Source organism: Portunus trituberculatus, chromosome 35, assembly GCF_017591435.1.
Source record: "Portunus trituberculatus isolate SZX2019 chromosome 35, ASM1759143v1, whole genome shotgun sequence".
Lineage (NCBI taxonomy): Eukaryota > Metazoa > Arthropoda > Malacostraca > Decapoda > Portunidae > Portunus > Portunus trituberculatus.
In genome coordinates this window covers 17,419,260-17,433,563 of record NC_059289.1, presented here as the reverse complement: position 1 = coordinate 17,433,563, position 14,304 = coordinate 17,419,260, and the positions used below count along the sequence as shown (strand labels likewise).

The following is a 14,304-nucleotide window of genomic DNA, read 5'->3' as shown; positions in this document are numbered from 1 at the left end:
CTAGTCGATACAGGCGCTACGTACGTCTGACACTCCGACTAGAAGGGACAAGTCGGAAACTCTACGTACGTAAAAAAAAAAAAAAAAAATCGCAAATTGGCAAGTGTGAACCCGCCTTTATGGAAGGAGCTGCTGCTCTACCCTGTGCTTCCTGGTAACACTCAACCTTCATCTAATGGAGTATAACTATTTATACATGTATACATTTCTATTCATTTATTTTTTTCTTTTCGAAATACATCTATCCTTGTAGTGTTGATAAGCGAGCAGCGGCAGCACACACGGTCACGGCAGCTCAAACGCTTCCGAGTTATCAGTGGCTAATAATCAAGGAGCTTTAAAAGAAAATTAGACAGAGGATGGTAGATAGATAGGTAGGCACACAGTACACTGTGGTTAGGCATGTGTCTTGTAGAGACTGCCATGTTCTGTCTGATGGCCCCCAGTAGCTTGTATTATTTTATTTATTTATTTTTAAGTCCTGTGTTCTAATAACCTAAAGTAGATGAAAAGCATATGCTGCAAACTACAGAAAGAAATGACTGGGCTTTGCTGGATATCTACATTATAAGCACAAAAATTATACGATATATATATATATATATATATATATATATATATATATATATATATATATATATATATATATATATATATATATATATATATATATATATATATATACATATACATGCATATATCATATTCTTTCCAAGAAATAGCTATAGGGAGTTAATGGCGCTTTTTTTTTTTTTTTTTTTGTTAGAAAGGCAACAAAATTTTGAAAAAAGGCCACTCGAGTACGTACACACACATTACACGTACGTACAATACATACCCACGGTCTAGCGAGAAGTTAGACTGTGGGTGTATACCCCAAGGTAAAATAAATACGATATCGTATTCATTTTAACTTGGGTGTACCCAATATAAAATAAATACAATATCGTATTCGTTTTACCTTGGGTGTACCTACCGAGACCGTGAAGTCGAACAAACTTGGGCCCGACTCACCAATACTATTCCACGTGAACGAGTCTCTTCTCTCATGGCCGACAAATTCTGATAGGTTGCATTTCCATTTGAATATTGAAGGAATCGACGCCCATGTGTGTGTGTGTGATTGGAGAGTAGAGGTATTGGGTTGGTAGAAGAGGAAAGAGGGGCAGCAAGTCGCCAGTAGTAGTAGTAGTAGTAGTGGATTCTCAACTATGAAACGTCATTGAAAAAAAAAAAAAAAAAAAAAAACCGCATTTTGATCATATAGTGCGTGGCTCTGTGATAACCCCACATGGCTAGTATGATGTAATCACTAATAATGCAACGTGTAACTGTGTTGATCCACCCCACAGCTAATGACACGCTCCCACTGCCACGGGATAGATGGGTGAATGTGTGGGTAGATAGATGGGTGTGAATGAGGCTCAAGAAAAGTCGTGTAGATGGATAGACGGGTGCTTGGGTGGATAGATGAGTGGCTGGTTGGAAAGATGGATGTGCGAGTCGGTGGATCGTAGAGCAACTAGGGAAGTGGCGGGTGTGTATGAGGTATGATGATTTGGGTGCTCGGAAAGAAAGTATCAGGAAAAAAAGTAACGGAAAAAAAGAAACAGTTTTTGCTAGGAAATAAAGTATCAAGAAAAAAAGTAACAATACTAATTTCATTACGGAAAAAAAGTAACAGTGGTTAATTTGACCATAATGTACACAAATTAAAAACATGAAATAAATTTAAAACCACAAATTAAAAAGAGGTCATTCTTGAAGATAAGTTTAAAAACAATAAATAGATTTAAAAACACGAATCAAAAAGTAAAAAACAGTGGTCATTCTTGAAGATAAGTTTAAAACAATAAATATAGATTTAAAACACGAATCAAAAAGTAAAAACAGTGGTCATTCTTGAAGATAAGTTTAAAAACAATAAATATAGATTTAAAACACGAATCAAAAAGTAAAAAACAGTGGTCATTCTTGAAGATAATTTTAAAAACACTAAATAAATTTAAAAACGAATTGAAAGTAAAAAAAACAGTGGTCATTCTTGAAGACAATATACATGAATTAGTATTTGAAAACACGAATAAAAAAGTAAAAAAAATAACATTAAAATACAAGATGTGTATTACTGTATTGTCCGGGTAGCTTCTGTAGCTACCTGAGACGTAGGTCGTGTCAAAATAGTCCACCAGTTCAGTAGCCTCGGCAGGAGTAACGGTCTTGAGGTGCTCCATACCTTCTTTCACTTCCTCAGTGGGCAGGAAGGCGAGTCCATCCAACATGCTGCAGAACCGGCGGAACTCCAAGTCTGAGTGGTAATTATCTCTTAGACCAAGCTGCTGTATTTTACGCCAGGTACACTGTGTAAGATGGTAGAAGCAGCACTTTGTCTCGACTTCTCTACCAAAGCTGGCACTCACTGCACGCAAAACGGCATCTTCAAAGTCTGTCACAACTGTTTGTACATGAAGGTTTATTCCCAACTGCGTGATACGGTCCACAACGACATCAAACAGCTCTGAATACACCGCTCTTGTCTTATTCTGTAATAGAGCATAGACACAGGAGACATGTATAGTCTTAAATGGAACTCTAATCACGTACACTTGAGTAAACTGTGGTGGTGCCATCTTGAAGTTACCGTCCATATAGATGGTCTCTGCAGCTGACAGACGGCGCAGGTCCTCTAATGTGGCAAAGGCAATAATACGACTGACTGCCTCTGGCCCATTGTCGTAAAGAAGGAATTGCTGAGGGTTGGGTCCCAGTGTATCCTTCCACTCATCTGGCAAAGTGAAGTCGTGCAGGTGTTCGGGCATTGGTGGGGTGCGCCTGTGGTATCTGAGGGATCGCTTGGTGTTCTCACACGGAAAACGCTTCTGCACAGCATGGTCTTGGTTTGCCACTGCCTGGGCAAATATCTGGGATGGCTTGTCTAGGGAGCTGGCCGCCTGCTGCCTCATCAAGTTACGACATTTTGTGTATGTCACGTTGATGTGGTCAGCAGCGTGGTTGTGGGGTAGGCCTGGCTCTGGATGATCCAAGTCGGGCGTAGTGCTGAGACTTCCTCTACAATCTCGATTTCCTTTCTCAGAACACTTCCACCAGATTTTTTTTCTTCCGTGTGCACGACCGTGTGTACATATATCCCTCGAAACAAATTTTATTGCCGCCCTTGTTGCTCTGTGTGATCTCCATGCTGCTGGTTGTGTGTAGCTGCACTGAATCTTGTTCTTCGATGAGGAAGCCTTGGAAACTGGAATTGAAGCAGACAATTCGTCTCTGAAACTCTGAAACAGTAACCGAATCTTGTTCTGAATTGAGGAAATCTCAGAAACAGAAACAGCAACATTCAATTACTCAGCTGAAGCAGGTTCTTATCCTGTGCCTTATCTCGGTGTTACTTTTTTTCCTGTTACTTTTTGTCTTGTTACTTTTTTTCTTGTTACTTTTTTCCGTTACTTTTTTTCCTGTTACTTTCTGTCCTACAATCGATGATTTGGTGTAGGTAAGTAAATGAGTAGATGGATGGATGTATTAAGTGGATGAGTAGTGAGTATAGGTTGTTGAGTCAGTGGAAGTGATGGATTATTGAGTGGTCGAAAGTCACAACCATGGAGAAGAGAAAGGAGGCACTTCATTGTAATCCTTGGTAGTGGAGCACACGTAGAAAATGGATGAGAACCACTGATAAGCGACATTAAGAACAGTTTTCCCACAGAAACATGAATAATTGTTTAGATGAAAAGTGATCCATAGGGCCAAACAGCCATGACTTTTAAGAAAAAGTTGAATGATAGTAATCATACAGATAACCATATATATATATATATATATATATATATATATATATATATATATATATATATATATATATATATATATATATATACTATATCTTTTTTTTTACCAAGGCAATGAAAATAATAATAAAAAGAAGGCCTGCCTGAGTGCCAGTTCCCAACACATGGTCAAATAGAATATTTAACTAAATACTGTGGAATAAATTTCTTGAAATCAGTCACTTTAAAGAATTTTCATAAAAAGGTGAAAGTACAGAAGCAGTCACAGAGTTCCAGAAAATACCAAAAGAAAAGAATGAATGATTTGACTCTTGCATGAGGTGGTTGGACAGAATAGTATGAATATAGTTACTTTCCTTAATGTCATAACTATAAATAAAACTAGATAAACACACACATAGTACACACATTAAAATATATGTTTTTAAAAATTCTTTTATTTAAATTGAAAATGTATAAAACTCCATCCTCACCCATAAAAACATTGGCTTAAATTACTTCAATAAACATAATACATAATCATTTTTTAACTATGACTGCAATTTACATAAAAATAGATGTGTGATATAAAGTTTATGTAGAAGTACAATCTACACTGCTGCAAGGTCTATCTCATGAACACAGGTTGCATGGTGCCACAAGAAGGCCCCTTTTATTGTAGAAAGCTATCACAGTGGCATAATTCCTGAAATAGCTGTTCTGCACAACAAAGGAAAGAAACATGCTCATGAAATGCAAAGAACTAAAGTAATCAAATGTTAGGGATTAGGTTGAAAAAAGTCAATAAAAAATTGAATAAAAAAATAATGAAAAATAAATGACAGGGACTCACGACTCCTGAAAGACAAAATAATAGTATTAGTGAAGGGTGTGCAGATCCAAGAAAGCTGTTGCATCTCATGTATTACAATGAAGTGGCTAAAAAATAATCAACTGCAGTAAAAGAAATGAAGTTTCACTACAGTTGTCATTCAGCATGCACTACTGTAACAAAGTAACAATTTTTGGCATATGACACTGAAACATCTGAGGATCATGCACCTCCTGAGGTTTGAGATCTTTGATTTCTGATAAAGAAAAAACAATATATTGTTAACCAAAAGCTAAGACATTATGCATTGTAAAAGAAGACTATCAATATATCTTTGGCAAACTGTTCTTGCTACATGTTACTGAATATCTTAGTGATCCAATGTGCATTCACTAACACCATTCTCTAAGTGATCACTAATAATGCAATCATGTAATGACAAACAACTTAGAACACGTGAACTATTAACAGGACTAAAGATCTGAACACAAATGCATTGTGGCTTTATACAGTTTGTTCCAGCAGACATGATACCAGTACGGTCTGGATGAAGATTATCTGTTGATTGTATTTGGATCATCATTACATCACTATCACATTAATTTTCTTGATACATAAAATAAAAATATATAGTTTCATATTCTCAAAAATAAATTCTAATATCACTGTTGATAATTAATTACCTTTACATTATTATGTTTATTACTATAGATACTATGCCTAGCCACACAGCAGAAGCTAGAGACATCTACCAATGGCCTTCTGTGGTCCACTTTCAAGTGTGCAGCACGTGGAGCAGCCTCCAGCTGGGTTCACTGATTTATTTCCCCACAATGTGTGGAGATAAAAAAAAATTGCTTCTTAATCCTTATCCTCTCTCTCTCAAGGAACCTGATACTCCTTTACTAGGATCATCACATCATTCCACCTTCCTTCTGTTGTCTGTCAGCCTTCACTGATATTAATTTCTTAGATCTTCCTGATAATCACACAAATATATTCAATACTGCAAACTTTCCAATGTCTTGTCATGTACCTCATATTCCATTATTACTTTTCACTCTTCGTCACTTTTCCTTTCCAACTCCACATTTCCAATATTTTCCATGCTTAAATGTCATATTCCTAATAAAGTACAGCACATAACTCTGGTGACATTTTCAACACTGTAATTTGATAAAACAGTAAATAGTATACTGTAAAATATTTGTAGTTCCAGACTTTACTTCCTGAGATAAATTCATGTGAAAATACAGTGTAGTATTTACAAGCATAACCTTGTGCATGGTACATCACATACTTATATATAAAATATATACTCCTTACTAAGCTTACATAATATCCTCTATCTTTATATCAATTGGACACTCTAAAGTAGAACAAAACGGGTTTTGCTGCCCTTGATGGTGATGGTGATGGTGATGGCGATGGCGGTGATGGTGGCAATGGTGGTGATGCAGGTTTGAATCACTTTCATTTTGTTCCTCATTTTCTTTAAGGTGCTGTGGTAACTGTTGATTATGGTGATGATTATAATGACAATGACAATTCTCTGTTTCTTCTTGGCCCTGATGATGATGTAAGCTGTGATCAAGTTCATCACGGTCCTTTATGTCAGAAGGAATGTGACTAGGATGTTCTTGAAGGTGTACATTCTGATTACTGTTTTCACTGTTGGGGAGATGGTGGTGATGCAAATGTTGGCTTGACAGTGATGATGATGATGACGTCTTGAAAAACTGTCCTTGTACAATGAGATCAATCTGGTGATCATCAGGTTGTGGCTGTGCATGAATTTGTTTGAGCTGGAGATGATGAACAGGATTTGTATCATGAGATGACTCAGGCACCTCGGCTTCCCTTAAACTAATAATTTGTGTTCTTGTGTCTTGGTGTGGTGAGTCTTGATGTCTTGGAGGTGGTGAGAGGTGACTGTGTTCCTTTAATGGGTGTTGCAGGTGAGTGTACTGTCTTGGTATCAGGTGTGAGTGATCCTGCTCTGTGTGGTCCTGCATTGGATCATGAATATGAGCTTCAGGTTGTGGTGGCTGCTGATGAAGATGGGCAGATTGCTGAGAATTGTGATGAAGATGCTCAAAACTCTGTGACAGAAGAATGTGACTTGAATGGTGATCTGAAGATTGCATGTGAGAGGAGTGTTGTACATGGTCCTGGGACATGTGTTCCAGTGAGAGATGTGAATGATCTAGCTGATTGTGATCCTGAGATGGCTGATGCAATATTCTGTCTGGGGGCTGAGGTGACTGTGGCAAGTGTGATGGATGTTGTGGGGAATGATTCAAATGGCTGTCCTTGAAATTAATATGTAGGTGTTCTGCATAAGACGGATCACACGCAGAAAAGAGTCGAAGTGATTCATGGCGATCATGGTGTTCCTCTACATTTGAGGTGATGGTTGATGATGAAGAAGAATGTAGAGATATTGTGGGAACAGAGGGTGGATTTTCATTACTAGAAGATGAACTGTGAAAGTCAGAAACTTCCCCTGTGTTGTTAGTGGTTGCTGCCAGTACGGCAGTCAGCAACTTCATAGCATCAACTTCTCTTGTATCACTTTGCGCCATCATTGTTACCTCTGCCTTCTCTGGCAAGTCAACCTGATAACTCGGGCATCGGCACGGACAGTATTTCTTGTGGGCTTTCAGCTGGCGCTTTCTAAAGAAAGTTTGATTACAGTCCTCACAAATATATTTGTCTCTAATGTGTTCACTACTGTCATCAACATCCTGGTCAGATGCTGTGTTTTCTTGAAGACTTTTGCTGGAGGAATGATTTGACCTGCTATGTTGTATTAACTCCCTCTGACTGGGAAAGTGAAGGCTACAAATTGAACAATTAAATGCTACCTCTCCATCTTCCTTTTCACCACGTGGTGTCTGGTCATCTGCATCTGCTTGATCATGATCAAAAGATTTTGTTTCAATGTTCTTGCCTTGATTATTAATCAAAGCCTGACTACCATGAACTCTGATGTGCTTAGTCAGAGTTCCTCGCTGATTGAATGCTGCCCCACACTCCTCGCACACGTAAGGCCGCTCTCCTTTGTGTATCCTCATGTGAGAACGAAGAGTTTCTTTCCTTTTGAATGTCCCATTACATTCTTCACACCTAATTGCTCCCTTCCTATCATGAACGCGCTTTTTGTGCTGTGTCAGATACTTGGGATTAGTGAAAGTGGACGGGCATTTATTGCATTTGTAGGGTCGGTCCCCTCCATTGTGAAGCATCTTGTGAGTCTCTAACTTCTTGGCCTGATTGAATCCAGCACCACAAATGTCACACATATGCTGTAGTTTTATTTTGTGGAGAGCAACGTGTTTTCTAAGATTTTCCTTTTCCCTGAATTTATATCCACACTGCCCACATTCCCATGGCTTTTGATCTGAGTGGATTCTCTTGTGTCGCTGCATAGCTGCCCTCTGTGTAAAAGATGACCCACACAGTTCACACACAAAGGGTTTCTCCCCAGTGTGTCTCCTCCTGTGACTTTTCAAGGTCGACAACAACCGAAATGTCTCACCACACTCATCACACATGTAGGGTCTCTCCCCTGTATGTTTCCTCTTATGTGTAGCCAGCATCCCTGCACCATTGAATGCCACATCACACTGATCACACTTGAATGGTTTCTCTCCACTGTGCAGGCGCTTATGAACCTTCAAGCTACCTGCCTCAGTAAAGCATGTCTTGCATATATCACATTTGTATGGTTTCTCACCCGTGTGAACCTGAGAAAGAAAAGAAAAGATTACCATGAATTTCTGAAGTTATTTTTAAACTACATATTATCATTAAAAGATGATAAAAAATAATATTAAAATTAATTTATAACCATGCTAATTTTGCTTCCAAATGCTACTGAAATACAATATTGAGCTGCAAGAAGACAATATGAGAGGGAGGAAAAAAAAAAAAAAAAAAATCTATAGAAAAATTGAACTAACTACACTAACTTCAAATACTGACAGGCACAAATATTATTAATTTTAGTAATTATAAATGCAAAGATCCTTTTTAATACAGCACATGATTGGAATTTATTTCAATTCAATAACCACTGAAAAAAAAAAAAAAAACTATTACACACAAAATAAATATATTGGTAAAGTACTCAAATAAAATAATAACAAATATACAAAAGTAAATAATAAATAAATGCATGAATGTATAATTAATAAAAATAAAATCAATACATTATAATTATACATTACATAAACATATAAAAATAACATTCTTACTTTTTTATGTCTAATAAGCATTGCTTTAGCAGGAAAAGCTGCACCACAGTCATTACAACGGAATGGGCGGTTGCCTGAATGCTTCACCTCGTGAGTCTGTAAGTGAGAACCAAATGACATCAACTAGCAAAACTAGACACAAGGAACGCACAAGCTTCAATATTTCAAGATCATCTCAGTGTTCCTGTGATGCATCATGTATATACATAAACCCTTACTAAGTCTGACCCATTCAAGTCAGATGTCAGTTATGCTGGACATTGTTAGGGGAAGAAGGATCTGTACAAAAAGTTTCACAAATCTGTCCACATATGGTGAATGCAAGAAAGAGCTGAAAGGGTAACAGTGCTTGGCCTGGACATCTAGCTGCTAAACACCCTTAGAACAAAGATCTCTAAGAGCAGTGCAGAGCTCTGATAAGTTAGATTTTCAGTTGAGTCAGACTGTTCTTTCCCATAATTAGCCTGACTTATGAAGTTTTATTGCATTGTGACTGAGTCAAAATAAGAGAACAAACAAAACAAACCTTGAGTTTCTCAGCTCTAGAAAACTTTTCCCCACAATGCTTACAAGGGAATACTTTTTCAGATGATTGTACTCTGAACTTGGAATTCGATGAGTCTGTTGTAAAGTCTTGTTTATCAGATTTCTCCACTTCACCATGAATCTGTGTTAAAGAGAGAGAGAGAGAGAGAGAGAGAGAGAGAGAGAGAGAGAGAGAGAGAGAGAGAGAGAGAGATAATTACAAAACGTTTTGAACAAAAAGCAATTTTGGTAACTACCATCTTTCACATTTAATTCTTCTTGGTCTTTGCAGAATTCTTAATACATACAATACAATATATTCTTCCTGCATGGCTACAGTGTGTGATCAGGCCATCCCCACTTACAGTGGTACCCTGAGATACGAGTTACCTGAGATACAAGTTTTTTCTGAGATACGAGCTACAATTGTCCTTTTATTTTTTTTAAGATACTAGCGAAATTTTGAAATATGAGTCATGCTTGGGGATGTTACTGCAAGTTGGCATCTCAGTGCATCAGTCCAGCCTCAGTAGAGCTAGTATCATCATGTTTCCCGCAGATCTCGTGCACTATGATTGCTCTTTCATCATTTTTACACTTTTTACTGACTTTTTTTCTTTTCTTTCTTTTCTTTTAAAGTACGTGTAGTTTTAATTTACGTTAAATGTTTAAGTGTGAATGGTGCCTGCATCCCTTCCTTTCTTCCTCCTCCTCATTCACCATTCACTACCATTAGCTGAAAATGTTTGTCTCCAAGGTAAGAATACTAAATAAACTTATGCTTTTATTTTATATATTCTTATGCATTGATAAAGTATGCATGTGTATATAACTGAAAAGGCTAAACAAATTTCTCCTATCTCTGCCTACCTCCTCCACCAACGCTTATCAATGAGAGGGGGGAACAATGTAAACAAACCTGCAGCGACAGTGGTGCAGCCTCTATCCCCTCTCTTTCTTCTACTTAAAACTTAATTTATTCCATGAATAATGATTACAGGATCATCAATGAGCTCTTTTGTGATTATTAGAGCAGCCAGTCTTCTGTAGGTGGGTATATTTGTATACTCCAACTAATAGACAGATGCAGTAGGGCAACGTTCCGTGGAATACACCCTTTCGAGATAAATATAGCTACTTTACAAGAGTAGTTTATCTATTTAAATTCTCTTTTGTTATATTTTATCATGTTTCTATACAATTATTATTACTTATAAATATCTGTTTCTACTGAAAAAAAAAAAAAAAAAAAAAGTAATGCTCTTTTTGGGGAGGCTGGAACATATTAATGGTATTTCAATGGGAAATTTTTTTTTGAGAAAAATAAATCTAAATGTTATCATGAAAAAAGAAAAGTATCTATATGACCATACTGCAGTGTAGAGATTTTAATGCCTAAAAAAATAATCACCTACACTAAGAACAACATAATGAATATTCTTTATATTACCTTCATATGATACTTCAGGTGAGGCAATCGTGAGAACACAGCCCCACACTCTCCACACTCAAACTCTGGCACTCTCTCATGACTTGCAGACTCTTCTACCCCCACCAGGTCTAATGTGTTATCCAGAGTGTCTTGGGCTGAGAGTGCTTGTGAGGGTATTTCTAAGGAGATGAGAGAGGGTGGGAGATTAGGGAGTTGGTGTGTTGAGGGAGGGACAGAGCCAAGAGTTGTCATGTGTGTTGAGGCTGGAGTCAGTAGTGAAGGCTGCAATGATGGCAACTGGTGTGTTGTTGATGGTGGACCAGGTGAGAGATCTAGTGCAGATGAGGTCAACGCAGAAAGTGGTGGTGGTGGAGGTGGTGGTTTCTGAATCTGGGAGGGAAAAGATTACAGTAAACTTTCAATTCTTAAAACAAGCTTTGCATTAAATACAATATGTAATGATAATAAAGGAAGTCAGATTGTTCATAATTTTTTCTTTTATGTGAGAAGAGAAATTATTACACAAAAAGGCCCACTTAGATGCCAGTCCCTAAGCAGATCTGTGAATGCAGTTGTAATTAAACCAAGTCTAACATATGATGAATTATACAAAAATTAAACTCTTTGCTTAAATTGCTATACATAAACAAAGGTCCAGTGCAAACAACATTCAAAGCAGCACTACAAGGAATCATCTTTATGTTTATATACTCTAATGCTTGTTCTTTCTCAATGAGATGATCACAGATGTCTCCATTTGGTCTAGTCCAAACTCAACCTTAGGACAACAAACATTTCTACTATCATGTCATTTATCTCTGCATGCTTTCTTTCACAAAAAATCCACAACTACCTCTAAGAACCATTCACATCACCACCACTCACTGATCACATTAATTAGTACAAAATTTTAGGGCAAATATGAGACTTAGCCACGCTCTGTTAACCTGTTAATATTATTTTAATTTATCTTTCTTTCTTCTTTTTTTTAATGGTTATTTTTTATGTATTTATTATTTTTGAGTAAAATTTTCCTAGACTTACAGGTGAGCAGTTCGGGACGGAGGTGGGTGACTGGTTGACAGACACTGGTGGCAGCGATGATGAGAAGGCATCTGACATGAGGTGTGGTGGAACATTGTACTGCAAGGAGTTGATCACAGTCTCATTGGATGGCACAGTGCCTGTAAATAAGCTGCCACCATTGTGCCCACTGAGGGTCTTATCATCTGTTGAGCTGCGGCTCCAGCACCAGTGAGGTGTATCTGCAACTGTAAAACATTGACAGTCACAATATTATGTTCTTCTAACTTGTGAAATATACATAACTTGTATTCAGGATTTGCAATAATCAACGTACATATATAGTCTGTATGGGCTGGAGCATCTGAAGACAAAGTATAGTTCCTGTAACATCCAGGTGGCAAAGATGAGCTGTATGGTTCAAAAGTCTCAGCAACATGAGTGATTTCCTGCAGCAGCTGCCCCTTGGCTCGAGCATCCTCAGCAGCCTCAGCACAAGAAACAGGAGTTTCTGACAAACTGCTGCTATTGCCAATACATAGACCACTAAGGTTTTCTGGATCACTCTTTACTTGAATAAGGTTGTGTGGCACAGATTCCACTAAGTTGAGGGGGTCAGGCGTATCCTGTTCCTGGAAGTGAATAAGAAGACATTTCAAATAAACCAAACTAGATTATACTATTTACCAATATATATTCCAGCACTACCATAAAACAAAATCATTAAAAATTCTATTCAATATAGTGGCTAGACAAGAAAATGTCAAACATAAATGACACAGCTACAGTTCAATCATATCAAGTTAATTGATGATGTTAGAAATTTATAAATTACATATGCTATAAATAAAACATATACTAGACAGTACATAACACAAGAGTTTCATGCTTAAAACTTTGTACAAGTGAATATTTCAAAGTAGATCTAAAAAACTCTAAAAACCAACATTAAGAACATTAGAAAATGAGAGACGCTGCAGCCTCTTGCAAGAGGCTATCAGGGTTACATGTGACAGTCCCTTTATGAACATACCTATCTAAATACATATTAAGTTAAAATAGTCCTATTGCACTCAAACTCTAAAAATCAACAAAAATAGTAGGATCTCGCATCTAACAAGTTCACATCCAACAACATTATTGGATCTCTACCCAGACAGATGCTGTCTGCCAAAACCTATCTATTTATTTTTCTGGCTGGGATTTTGTGAGCTGGATTGTAATATTACTGCCAAGAGAGGTGATAGGCCCGACACTAAGGTTGCCCACCCCTGGTATAAACAAAGCAATAAATTTGAGCATTTGATATTCTAATCTAGATTTCTTTGGGTTCTCCTGCATTGTCCTCTTCACTAAAAGAGCTCAAAAACATTTTCTTATAACTTATAGAACTTAAGCAATGTAGATACCTGGAATGTGGACCGCCAGGAGGCAGGGCGTGACACAGGGTGAGCATACCCAACTGAAGATATCGGGGGCAAGGGTTCCTCAGATTCCTCAGCACTTGCATTCTGTAAATGCTCCCTGGCTCCCCCACCCAAGTCCACCATCATGGTACATCAGCCACAACTTGTGGAACACACTCAAGCTGAAAGTCAGGTGCACGACTGTACAAACACCATTTTCTCTCAAATACACTTGTGATCTAAATATATATATATAAAAGTAAATAAACAAAGTAAAAATAAAACAAATTTTTTGAATGAATTCTCCATACTGTTCCTATCAACTGGATAAAAAAAAAGATAAATAAAAAATTCAATAAACACAATACAAAGGCACATTCTTTCAGCTAAGTTTTGTTTAAAACAGTCATGTAACTTGAATCAAGAAAACTTGTACTACGATATCAAGACACTATTAATAAGAAAGGCAGCCTAAGTACCCCTACTGTACAATGCCTAGCCTGCAGGCCTGATCTCGAGTTATTGATGGAAGGCACCAAGTCAGGCCACTGGTGTATGATGCCACCAGCCCAGACTTAGACAACTCATTCTTTATCCTTTAAGTCATAAGGTAATAATTTAAATACCTTTCTTTCACCCCGTCCCCGAGGTCATTTCAAGGTGTTCTGATTCTAAGATAGAACATAAGGTAATGCTACTAGTCATTAGGTGGTTATAATTGTAGTGTGGCCTTCGACATGCTTGCCCGTGTTCCCAAAGTCAGGAGGTTATCTTGTGGTGACCTCGGCCACACACTTCAAGGCACTGACTGCCCAGGGAGCTCCGTTAGTATCGTGCCCGTACGTACTGTGTTTCATATGAGCACGTTTATGTCTCAACGTCACCGCATAAGGCAATTAGAAGCCTCAACACAGTACCTGGCGAGGGCGGCTCAACACACCCCCGAGGAGGAAGTGCGGGAATTATTGGCCGGCGGTGCCACCACACTGATTCACGCCCGCCCCGCCCTCTACCCGCCCCTTCTTGGACATATTCAACACCAAAT

The 14,304-nt window shown here is 37.8% G+C and overlaps 1 protein-coding gene across 3 annotated transcripts; it reads right to left on the bottom strand.

The window, feature by feature from the left end:
- Positions 1 to 4,224: 4,224 nt before the first annotated feature.
- On the bottom strand, positions 4,225 to 14,235 carry LOC123513222 (zinc finger and BTB domain-containing protein 11-like). Of its 3 annotated transcripts, none has more exons than XM_045270287.1 (8): positions 14,177 to 14,235; positions 13,263 to 13,441; positions 12,191 to 12,485; positions 11,875 to 12,101; positions 10,849 to 11,220; positions 9,400 to 9,540; positions 8,874 to 8,969; positions 4,225 to 8,363 (listed from the first exon to the last, which is right to left on the bottom strand). In XM_045270287.1, the coding sequence occupies exons 2-8, from the start codon at positions 13,404 to 13,406 to the stop codon at positions 5,946 to 5,948; spliced, it is 3,693 nt and encodes a 1,230-aa protein (XP_045126222.1). In that variant the 5' UTR covers positions 13,407 to 13,441; positions 14,177 to 14,235; the 3' UTR covers positions 4,225 to 5,945. The 3 variants fall into 3 exon arrangements, with proteins under 3 accessions (XP_045126222.1, XP_045126223.1, XP_045126224.1); XM_045270288.1 differs by having other exon boundaries at positions 13,886 to 14,234; XM_045270289.1 differs by having other exon boundaries at positions 14,107 to 14,195.
- Positions 14,236 to 14,304: the final 69 nt, after the last annotated feature.

Bases quoted from the DNA above. Each gene is read 5' to 3' on its own strand.
- LOC123513222 (XM_045270287.1), bottom strand. From the start codon at position 13,406: ATGATGGTGGACTTGGGTGGGGGAGCCAGGGAGCATTTACAGAATGCA. The intron at 11,221-11,874 runs GTAAGTCTAGGA...TTTCCCTCCCAG, and splicing joins CCGTCCCGAACTGCTCACCT to ATTCAGAAACCACCACCTCC. The intron at 9,541-10,848 runs GTAATATAAAGA...TCTTTAACACAG, and splicing joins ACCTGAAGTATCATATGAAG to ATTCATGGTGAAGTGGAGAA.